A 12,333-nucleotide genomic window follows, 5' to 3' on the forward strand; every position below is an offset into this window, starting at 1 on the left:
GATTATATCTGGAAATCGGTAGCTGGTGGCAACCATCTCATTAGCCATCACTTGTTTCTGTTTATTTTCCTCTTATCGTTTTATTGGAAGGTTCTCTCAGACATACAAATGTGAAAGGGAAGAATTTTTATTGTTTTTTTGTGGATTACTCTCAGTGATTGGCTGCGTATATTTTGGAAGTTTTTCTATTTAATTTGTAGGAGTATCGAGATTTCAAGAACGACGTTGCCCCATGTGTCGCAGATAATGAAAAAATAAGTCAAGAATGCTGTTACCTGAAGTCAAAACTTCTTCTGCAGATTGAAGATAGTGAAAAGGGTTTCCAAAGTTAGTAAATTTACTTTTTGGGTTAGCGAAGCCCTTATTAAATAAGTGTTCGATGAATAATTATTACATTTTAATTTGAGTTTTTCAGTAAAATTATTCCAGCTTAATATGAAGTACTTCATTTCAAAAATTATCGTGTAGTACTTCGGCAACTGTATTGTGGTGTACTGAATGTTTGCAGGAATTATTTAAAATTTTCAATAATTTACTCTCCACTAATTAAATTTCCACATATTTCAGAGTTGAAGGAACAGTTACACACTTTGAAGAATGAGAATTCTAAGCTTCAATTCCTTAACTATGAATACATGTCCAAAGTACGTAATTTGGAGAAGGGAATTTCAGAGAGGAATCATCGAATTATTCAACTACAGAATGAAAATTTGCAAGCAGTCATAGCCACTGCTGGTGAGTGCCTTATTTCAGCTTTTATTCATATTCATAATCTCACAACAATGCGTTTTATGAACAGCTGCCAGTTTTCTTGTAGTCAATCATAATGTTTACATTTTTTAATTCACTTGATTTTTAGGAGTAAGCAAAGGAGATAAGTGTAAGAAACAACCGAAATTGGAGATTGACCACCCTCTCCATACTAAAAGCAGATGGAAAGACAGATATTTAAGTACAGTTTCTCAGGTAATTGACCAATTTAATCTCCATTTCCAAAAGTAATCCAAATTCTGTAGAATGATCATTGATTCCCTTTTGAATTTTCCTGGTTCCATTTAGTTTTTCAACCATATACTATTGTGTGCAGACTTTCTTATCTTACTCTCACATCGTAATTCCATCTTTCTGTACAGTGAAAACCCATTTTACCATTCATATGTAAACCTTTTAACCTTTTATTTGACCCTTCCTCCCTTTTATATCTTTTCAATACATCTTCCATCACACTTTTTTTGCCCTATTAGTTTCCTGCCTCAATAGTATGTTATATATTCTTATGTACTTACTTCAACCTAATTCGGTGTTGACATTCTTCCTATTCCTTCCCTTATTTTCATACAAATAATCTCATTTGTAATATTTGGTTTCCTTGACCTTTATCTTTAACCGTTTCTATAGTTTCATAGGTGACTTTGATGTGCCTTCTTTCTTCCACTGTAACCACCCTTGTGTCCTCATTCAAATATTCCCACTACTTCACGGTACACTTTACATTTTGTCCTAGTTAATGCTTCCACATTCCATTTCCATGTACATTTTCCTGTTTTATCCCCTTGAATCTGATGTTACACTTTATTAGTTCTAAATAATAATCTGGATCCACATCCACCCGCAGGAGTGAATTGATCAGGCTGTTCCTTAATCTGTGCCTAACCATAGTAAATTTACATGTATATTGTCTGTAAACTTTAGCTTTTTCCACATATACCTGCATGTATATCGTTATTTAAACCTAGTGATTGTTATGATTAAACTTTATCCTCTGCAGAACTCTATTGCTTTCTCCCTATGGTCATTACTTCTGCATAAACTATAGTCCTCTACCTCTCTTCTATATCTTCCTTTTCTCACCGCTGCTTTCCAATATCCCATCATTGTCAAATGTTTTCTTTCATGCAATTATTTTCTTAATTTGTCAGATGATCTATATTTTGCCCCTTATGACTACTTATTAACATGTAGACCTGAATGGTGACAAATTTCAACCTAGCTCATAGGTTCAGCTTTTACTTCCACTAATATAATTGTCACTCATCTGCTCTTTGTTTCTTATGCTTCTTTGTGTAGGATATGTTTTATTCTCTGTGCTTCACAAGGGTTTCATGTGATGATGTCCGAACAAGTCTAGCCTCTCCTGCTGCCAACTTTACCCACAAGCTAGTTGGCAGAGTTCTATAATTGCCAGGACTCATTTTCATAATTGTGCTCATCATTAAGCCATAAGATAAATGATTGAGGTGATTTCCCTATTAATGTGATGCTACCCCTGTGAATGCTGACCCACTGTGATCAGTTTCCTTTGAACCAGTCTCACTGAGGAGCAGCTGCTGTGCAATCTACCTTTTGCCTGGCTCCCACTCTTTCGTCTACCCGGCATGGGTGATCTTACCTGATAGATAGATAGATTTATTTGTCATAGAACAATGCATAATTGTATGGGCTTGGTTAAGATTCAATTACATTTATAGGTGCATTAACATATATACAAATTCATAGGAATAATAATGTACATGAAACATTTGAGTATTAAAGATTTTGAAAACAGATTTCCCTGTATTGGCGCAATTTACTCTTGGACACTATAAAAAACAATATTTACAAAGAAATCTTTTAACATTTTTTAAATTTTATTTTCTTGGGGGAGTATTCATTTTAACTCTTGAGGAAGTTGATTAAACAGCAGTCTTCCTGAAACTTGTGGGGTTTTTTTGTAGTACTGCTACTCGAATGGCCATTGTAAAGGTTATCCTAACCCCTGGTGTTGAACTTGTGAACATCCCTATTTCTGACCAGTGAAGGGATTTTGGTGCAGGCTTACAAAATCACATTATACATATATATACAGGGAATGGTCATGATTTTATGACATTTGAAATACTCCCTGCAGGATTTTCTTGCATTTAGTTTAAATATAACCCTTAATGTGCATTTTTGAAGGGTGAGTATTCGATTGATGTTTCCATGTGCCGCCTCCCCCAGCAGACGATTCGATATCGAGCTATGGACTCAAATATACCATGGTATACTGAGATTAATACTTCTGTATTACAATAGTTGGCAAGTTTTTTTAAAAGTGCAACTAACCTCTAGCAATTATCCCCATTACACCACCCACAATTGCCCACTAGCGCAACCGTAGGGGTCATTAGAGTGCATCTGCTTTTCCACCATGTCAAGGTTTTATGTGACCATGCATATATTAAATGAAAATGAAACAGCAGTAAAAATTATTTTCTGGAATGTTCAATTCAAGTGTTTTCTTTTTTAAATGATCTTGCTATTCAAGTGAAAGAAATCCTTAATGTCGGTAATTTTTCTTAAAAAATCATTTCTGCCTTCACTTTGCAGTCATTGCGTTGAATATTGCTGGATACGGTTTAAACTCTTCCTTTTTTACTGCAGTATTCCAAAGCATTAACAGTTTTTTTGATATACCATTTTTGCCTAACAATGAAGTGTTTCTCATTCCTTAAAAGTTGCTCACTCATTTAAACTATCCAATGTGATCGTTAAAGAGCGAATTTACAGAAAAACCTGATGAATTAATTTGATTTCTAATAGAAAATGTTTTTTGTCCAAATTATTATTATTGGTATGGGAAGTAAAGATTTACTGTAATAAGTTTTCTGTAAGTTTTTCAATTTCATTTCTGCTAGATCGAATTTTGTCTGGTTTTCTTAAAGCCTTGATTCCAAAATTCCTGCATTTGCCCTTTGAGGAGTCACTTTGTGGAAGCAATTCATATTTGAGAAGAAAATATTTTGTTCTTCCACGTATATTTTACTATTCACGACCTAGGTTTCGACTTACAAAGTCATCAGCTGGTGAAGCACAGAGGACTCACAGCTGTATATACTAGACAGAGAAGAGGAGATGCTGGTAAAGTGGGAGGAGGGGAAAGGGAAGGGAAACTAGTGTGTGTGTATGGGCAGGAGGGATAGTGGGTGGTTGGGTATGGCGTCAGGGGTGAGAAGGGCACATACACACGCACCAGTTTCCCCTCCTCCCACTTCACCAGCACCTTCCCCCTCCTCTTCTCTGTCCAGTGCATAAAACTGTTTGTCCTCTGTGCTTCACCCAATGATGGCTTTGTAAGTCAGAACCTCGGTCGTGCATTATAAAATATGTGGAAGAACGAAGTATTTTCTTTTCTGATACCTGAAGATGTCACCTATGTGATGTGGAGAGTTAATAAAGTGTTTTTGTGCATTTTATAAAGTTTATTGTACTCTTCAAGATGAACGTTCGCAAGGTTAAGCTCCATACCATTGAAAAGCTGTAAAGACCCTTGGTAGCTCTGCTTTGTGAGCATGTGGGAACAGGCTAACATTGAAATTTCTTCATTTTTTTATGATACAAGGATGACCAGACCATTATGATGTTAGCTTTCTCTCTTATTTAAAGTTTTAAGGTTTTTGAAAGAAACAGAATAACTTAGGTCATTTTGAGTGCACACATAATTCTTTGTGTATAAATGCTTGGAATGAAGTGCCTTTAAAACAAATGGATTTTGTAACACAAATGTTAATCCTCAAGCTGGACTATTTTAATTTTTTTAAGGTCAAACTTCCATATTTTTAGAGTTAGATGTTCAGTTAGCAATAACAATTCATCCAAAAATTACTTTGCATAGTACTTTCCATCTATTTATCATAGGCTCAGAGGAAATACAAGTCATATATAATCATTATGCCAGGGATTCCAATGTTTTTAGCTTTGGCAAGTATCTGCCATCTACCTTTGATCTACATCACTGTGGTTGTTAGTTTTCATTATCTTGTGACAAATTTCTAGTTATTGTATAGCATCTCCACTTTTGACTTTTTGGAAAAATTTCCGCATCATTTAATTTTTCAAACAATGCCAGACAAAAGGTTTATTGTAAGATACTACCATCATTATCAGCCAATTTTCCTTGGTCCTGCTGGTTTCTCATTGATGTTCATTGTGCAATCTCCTATACATTATTCTCTTTAGCTTTGAGTTGCACCTTATTTGGGTCTAAAATTTTAATCTATGCATCTGCCTACAGGGCACATGTATCTACTGGGTGACTTTTCCTGTAATAGCCAACATTGCTCAAGCCACTAAACAGTAAATGTAACATACACATCATTCTGCTACATCTAAGCTGTGGTCCATGCCATCAATAATGGGAAAAAATATTATTGTGATAGGTAACTCCTGTATTAAAATATCCTACAAGGCATGTATGATTTACCAATGCAAAACTAGCCTGTTTAAGGTGTTTTGTAGCACACTCCATAAAAATTCTATGGGACAGTTATGATTGAAAATTCTTACAATGTCAGTAGATTAAATCACTTAGATAAAATGAATGAAAGAAAATAAATGATATTAAATAAAATGAGTGTACATGTAACTGGTTGATGTTTGCCTAAAAACTCAAGTTTCGACACCGATCCAGGAATTCCTGCTACCAATAATTGTGGAAAAGCTATTTCAAAACACTCTAAAATAGTGACAGATTTCCATATGTGTACTTGGACATTAAATTTGATAATTGGCTTTAATCCTCCCACACCTTTCTGATTATAATTTATGTATGTGAATGGGGTAAATGCAAGATGTTGCCTTGCAGTTTCTCTTAATGATACAATGGTATTTTGTTTTTTGGTTCTCCTTTAGGCAAAAGATCCGTATGTAGCAAATATGATGAGCATTGCGGATGCAAGAATTGAAGCTTTAACCAAGGAATTGGAAGATATGAAAAATAAAAATGACACCCTTCAAGAAAAAATAAAGTCTTTAAGAAACGAGGTAATGTGAATAATAATATTAATTTCTTGCTGTTGAAAAGTGCATGCACTTTTTGTGGGTTTTCAAACCTTAGTCCAAAACCTAATACTTTTATGCATTTTTCACTATTTCACTCTTGGTATTCTTCCATTCTGCTAAAACTATTGCGTACAGTGAAATCTGTCATTTCCAAATTCAAGAGACCAAGAAAAAGGGGACTTCAAACTATTCTGTTTGAAAATAAACATACTTTGAAAAAAAAATTCATAAGACTGTGCTTGGATTGTTATGCATAGGAAAGAAAAACACCTCTGTTTCACTGAAATATAAATTTATTGCAATGAGTTTCGAAGCAGTGTATCATCATCTAGTAATTTAACAGAGTTTTCACGAGGTTTTATAACACTGGATATGGGTGGGAGGGTGGGGCAGGGATCAGGGAGACGTAGGCGGAGGTTTGATTTGGAAAGTGAGAATAGGTAATCAGTTTTATCATAGCATACATTTGGATTTTCAAATTGAGAAATTTTGTGTACATAATTTATTTTTCTGTCCACTGCAATTCGAATCAGTGTGACTTGCAAAGTTATTAATTCATTTTTTTGTGCATCATTTAAGAAGGAGGCTCTTTCTGCTGAGTTCTTAATGAAACAATGGCACAAATGAATGTCCAGTTTGGTTCTTGAGCTAGGGAATGATTCTTTCATAATCATTCACCAAAGGGGATCTTCTAGGGGATGAGTGTGCACTAGGATTCAAGTGTTTTGTAGTGCCAGCTGATCAGACTGTTGTTGTTCTGTTTCATTATTGCCAACCATTAGCATTTAGAGTACACATCAACAGCTTCAGTTGGATAGCTTCGTGTAATGAATGAGAGTATATTTACTTACTCCAGGACCACATCATGAAAGCTTACATGCTTTTGGTGAGAGAATGAGGGTGGTATGAAAGTGGTATTTAAAGACATTTCTCTGAAAAAATGGTAAGGCCTTTTGGTGGCCATCATGTGCATGTTAATCAAGAAAACATCAGTGTGTGCTAATATATGCCTAATTTATTTGGTCGTATATAATGGGAGATGGCATTTGTGAAGGAAATGAGACAGTGATAGTTGCCATTTATAGAAAAGATGACTAGTTGGTAGTTTCAAAAGTAAATCTGGAGAGAAAGTGGGTGGCAAGGAAGGTTAAAGTCTTTGAAGCATTTGAAAAAGTCACTTGTAAAGCATTTGAAATTAAAAATGGAAAGGCAGGAATACAAATATAAGAATATTGCATAAATGCATGCTTGGAGATGAGTTGAACTCAAATCTGGTAGAATAGGACAAGTATATGGAAAATAAAAGTGGGAGTTATATCTGGAAAAGAATTCAAGAGATGATTGTTGAGACTGCTGAAATTGTGTGTGGAAAAGGTATGTTTTGCAGAATGAAAGTGATGCTTGTGAAGTAATGAAAAAGGTAAAGATTCCATGAGTGTGAATCATATTGGGATATCATTTCCAAATTCACAAAAATCAGCCACTTTGAGCCCGACAAGTTCCAATAATAGGATCAGTGCCAGAGATATTTCATAGAATAATTGAAGATATTAGCCAACACTAATTTTCTATCCAACAGGCGATTGCAAATTAATCTCTAGACTTAAGGAATGTAGCAAAAACATTTGCAAAATTATCGCATAGCCATGTACAAGTGAAATCTATCTGTGCTTTGCAGCAAAACTTATCCCCACTGTAATTTCAAAACTTATTATACTCTGAGATCTCTGTACTTCTGCGAATAGGGATCAGGAATGAATAACACAGGCTGTTGTCAAATTTGTGGTCAAAAGCATCGCTCTGTGGATATTGGGGGAGGGGGAGTCAGTAGGTAGGGAAGGAAATAAGTTAATTCTATGGTCTACTGTGGTTTGTATGATCCAGCTATGATTGGAGAGTCGAGCTGTTTTCTGTGTGTCATTGGCACAAGTTTCGGAGCCAGATTTACTTACCATGTCAACTGATGTCACTCTGCATTCCCCCGCGCCAGAATCTGGTATGGGGAGTGCATTTGTACTGCATATGGCCGTAGGCATTCGCTGGCATTGTTTTCGATTGTCATTTTTGATCTCTTTGATAAGTCCACAGCTGTGGGGCTTAAGTCTGCAAAGGGGGAAAGTGAGGTGGCTGCGGAAATCCAAACGTGACAAAAAGAGGTGCAAAATGGGATGATTTCAGCAAAAAGTGGAGAACCGGAGAGGATAGCACGTAGGAGAGCAAATTGTACACAGAGAATGAGGATTAATGTGGAAATGTAGTTTGAATTATAAGCGGGAATGTTGTTTGAATTTTACAGGCATGGAGCACTTATTAAGAGTTTGAAATAAAAATAGGAGAGATGAGGTGATGACTGAGTGGGTTATGATTGGTGGATTATAAATATAAGGATTGGAGTACACAAGCAATGAAGGAGGGTTTCTGGTGTTTGGTCTCTTTGAAAGAATGAATGGGAGAGGAATCATCAAACCATCTCTGCAAGAGATAATTAAATGATTTGCGAAGAAGGGATGAATGGGAGATACTTCCAAGGATAGGAATATTTGAAGTATTAGGAAGAAGACCATGGTAGGGAATGATGCATGATTGTGGCAGAGATGACAAAAGTATGCAATGCAATGCTTAATTCAGCCAATAGGACTGACTGATAGTGGTATTCAAATTATTTTTTATTAGTTGGAGATATGTAGTCTTGTGTTGATGTTTGTCATTAATAATTGTTTTTTCAACTTAAATGATAATTGTTCTGTTCCAATTTTTATCAATCATTCATGTTTAGATCTTGGACCATGAAAAAGAAATTTACTGCATGAAGCACAGAAATGTCAAGTGCTGCCAGAAATCTGACAACAATGATCAAGTGAGATGCAAAAAGGCTTTCATTCATCCAAATATGGCCAGTGAAATCACATCCCTGGAAAGAATGAATAAAGACCTGAAAGCTCAACTAAAAGGTATGTCATTCCAGGCCAAGCTAATATTATGATAGCAATGTTACTGGTACTTTTTTAGTGTACTGCATTCACAAAATATATCTATAGATTAGTATACAGTAATATAGTTTTATCTTTAACAGAAAAGTGAGTTACCTTGGGATTAAGTTCTCATGATGCCGCCCGTTCTATATCTCATTAACATTCATGGAGTTGTGGCAGGATGTTGATAAATTGATGGTAGTCAAATGTGATTTATCTACATGATACAGGTGATGAGTTAATTGTCAATATTTTTTCTTGTTTTTCTTATTAGCTTTGCACGCATTTAACTGATTTGAAACGCCGCAATTTATTTATCTAATGCTTAGTTTGACAGCATTTCCATTTTCACTTCGTGAGTACTATGTTAAATATTTGCAGGAAATGAATTCAGATCTGGCTCTTTATCACATATATTGTGATTTTTGTATTTGCCTCTGCATGTTTTGTTTACGACTCCAAGCTTTGAGCCAGTATTTTTTTCCCTTTGCACTTAAGTACAAGGTACAGTAATGGTTAAAGAGTTCAGATTTTAAAAGTATATGTTGGAATCACTGATGGACTAGATATAATGTGGGTATCCTCAGCCATGAAATGTTATGTTGGCAGCAAGAAGCCACTCTCATCCCTACCAGCTTTTTTTATTTTTCATTGGGATTTTTTGCATGCATAAAAGAAATGGATGAAGTGTTTGAAGTTCTTCCTTCAGAATAGGAAGAAAGTTTGGTAACTAAGCAGATAATACACAAAACATGATATACATGACAAAAAAAGAAAATTGCTTGCATATAAACTTTGGCATGCTGGTATGCCCTTTTTGTTCCATGGCACAATAAAATGTAACAATTGTTCATTCTTGGCCTATTTAAAATTTAAATGTTAATGCTGAAAAGAAAAACATGCATTATGATGAATAACTTATCGTAGCACTTTTCCACTTGTTATCAAATGGAAAAGTGCTACGATCAGTTATTCATTATGTTCAACTTCCACCACATCATGCCTGAAGCTACTCCACATTTATTATCTTTTAAAATTAGCATTTTCTTTTAAAATGGCCCATTTTTAGACACTGCCTTAGCTCATGGCACTTGGGGAAGTGGGCAAGGGATAAGTGAAGAGGTATTCAGGGGAAAGAAGGACAAGTAAGTGGTTGTACAATTCAGGGAAATCCTTCTGACACTGTAGAACAATCTTTCTGGGCTACATGACTATTCTGTTTTCATTTGAGGCTCACATGCCCGCTCATGACTCGCAACAAACAGGTCACAGTAACCCACATGTCAGTATGCAGTACTTTCAAGTTGAATGCAGTGGAACCCTTTCCAGAAAGGGATTGGTCTTCATGAGCTACCTCATCATTCATTTCAAAGATGTGGGATCTTATGAACAAATTAAGCCCACCACATTGTGCTTTATGCCTATGGAGAGTCAAGATGTTATTTTTTGCACAAGTTGCTGGATACATGGATCACTTCTTAGTATCTTTCTATCACCTACACATTTTGCTAGTCATTGTACTGATTCTGTTCTAAATATTTAGTGAAATTGTGATAGACCAATGTACAGGTGATTAAGAATGATAAATGTGACTGGAATAAGCATAAGAGTCAATTGGAATGATTTTGGTTTTACTTTACAATTTGATTGAAATACTTAAATTGCAGCTGTTTTATAAGCCCTGCCTAATTTGTTATATTTTTATTCTAAGTGATGACAAAGGAAGCCTCACAGAGTTAGCCTAATATTTGGATTGAGAAAAATTGGTTATGTATGGCCATAATTTATAAACCTATAATTAGTTAAGGTTTGCATACTACATATAGTAGTCCTATTCCTGTATGTTTAAGTGTATGGTATCGTATTGCTAACTATCAGGTTATTTTAGGCATTTATTTTTGCTGTATTTTGAAAAATTTGTAAATGAGTGATTATTCATTTTACATTTGTCATCAGAGTCTCTTGATAAACAGCACGAAGCCATGGAGCAAGCTGTGAAATTGGCTGACAGAAACAGGGATTTGGAAAAGGAATTGCATGATATAGATCACATGGCATTAGCAGTTGAGTCAGAGTGTAAAATCTCCCTGAAGGAGAATGCGGAAAAAGTATCCAAAATTCAGGTTTGCATAAGTGGTTTTCCTTTTATTATATTGTAATTACTTTTATTCAATTGGAAAAAAAGATTTTAATTCTCAGTGACTGAGATGGTTTAACTTAATGCAATGAAACTTGTTTTTAATGTGATTTTTGAGTCCCAAATTTCATGTAAGCATTGGCATGTGTATTTATTGTTAATAATAATAGTAGTAATGATATAGAAGTATTAGTGTTAGGGGAAGCAACTGACAGCTAAGTTCATTTGCACCATTAGGGATGGATGGGAAAGGGGGAGGGTGAAGAGAAACCCAGCATCAGCATTAGCCCACTCTTAATGGCCAAAGTCACTAAGGGGTCTGCAGTTTAACATCCCATCCGATGGATGTCGCGTTCAGTCGAAGTGCTCTCCACAGAGCACCTCAAGTAGGGATCGGAATGCAACAGAAAAATATCTTTTGTCTCCAGGCTTCGAACCTGGGCCCTCTTGGTGGGAAGCCAGTACTTAAGCTACAGATCATCATGGTCCCCTAGTACTGATATTTTCTTTGCACGAGGACCATAGCACTGGTGAGAAAGATAATATTAGACAGGTCAGGTATCAACATGTAAAATTTATTGAAAATAAACAATGTTACTGAGTAGATCGTTTTGTTATTAAAAATTTTGAAGCTTTTGATGGAACACCATCAATACAACTGATGTATTCCAATCTGCTGGTAATGAATTCAATGGGTCCCAATTGTTCTCATGTTCACTCGGATAGAAATAATCTAGAGTTCATTCCATGGTGAAATTTCAAGATATGTGATTTAAGGGAATCTCAGTTTATTTATAAGAAGTGTGACTATCCAAAGTACAATATAATTGGTTTTGTGTGATAAAAAGGTTTAAGGCTTGAGGAGTTTTTCTTTCATTGCCCATACAAGGTAATGGTACTTGCATCCCATATGCACAAATCTCATCTTAAAATATGAGGGTTTTCACTCAAAAGTTCTTTTTGTGGTTGCACAGGCATGGCAGTCATCTTGCATTATTGAAGCGGTAGGTTAATGCAATTTTCTCATTTGCATATGCTGGTTATTTCACTGACCCTTTGCTGTTTGTTCTAAAAAGCACCATTGAGTTATCTTTACTCTTCTTCATCCATAATAAAACTCTTCCTTAATATTTAGCTTACAGTTCAGGGGGCAGAGAATAAATAAAATCCTACCCCATAAATGTTAAGAATGTCCCCCATGCTGATATTTTCCAATAAATCTCATCTTTTTCCTTCAAGTCTTTTTTAATGCAGGGTCAAAGAAGCCACTCATGTGAAAACTCGGATCAAAAATTTTTTTCCATTCTCAAAGAAAAATGTATCATTATAAATCTAACAAACATGTACCTTTCTCTAAATTAGGTAGAAGTGCCTTTTTGAAGTCTTTGTGTTCTTTTTCCTTTTGGTTCTCATTTATTTCAGTTT

The 12,333-nt window shown here is 35.3% G+C and overlaps 1 protein-coding gene across 2 annotated transcripts in view; it reads left to right on the top strand.

Annotated features, from left to right (window-relative positions):
• Nucleotides 1–12,333, top strand: part of LOC139698056 (centrosomal protein of 135 kDa-like) — a 37,562-nt gene that overhangs the window by 635 nt on the left and 24,594 nt on the right. For both annotated transcript variants that reach the window (XM_071596921.1, XM_071596922.1), the window contains exons 3-8: nt 201–327; nt 568–735; nt 860–966; nt 5,650–5,781; nt 8,576–8,750; nt 10,728–10,894. In XM_071596921.1, coding sequence (XP_071453022.1) covers nt 201–327; nt 568–735; nt 860–966; nt 5,650–5,781; nt 8,576–8,750; nt 10,728–10,894 — 876 coding nt within the window. The remainder of the gene's footprint in view (nt 1–200; nt 328–567; nt 736–859; nt 967–5,649; nt 5,782–8,575; nt 8,751–10,727; nt 10,895–12,333) is intronic.

Source organism: Hetaerina americana, unplaced genomic scaffold (assembly GCF_022747635.1).
Source record: "Hetaerina americana unplaced genomic scaffold, ioHetAmer1.1.p SCAF_8, whole genome shotgun sequence".
Lineage (NCBI taxonomy): Eukaryota > Metazoa > Arthropoda > Insecta > Odonata > Calopterygidae > Hetaerina > Hetaerina americana.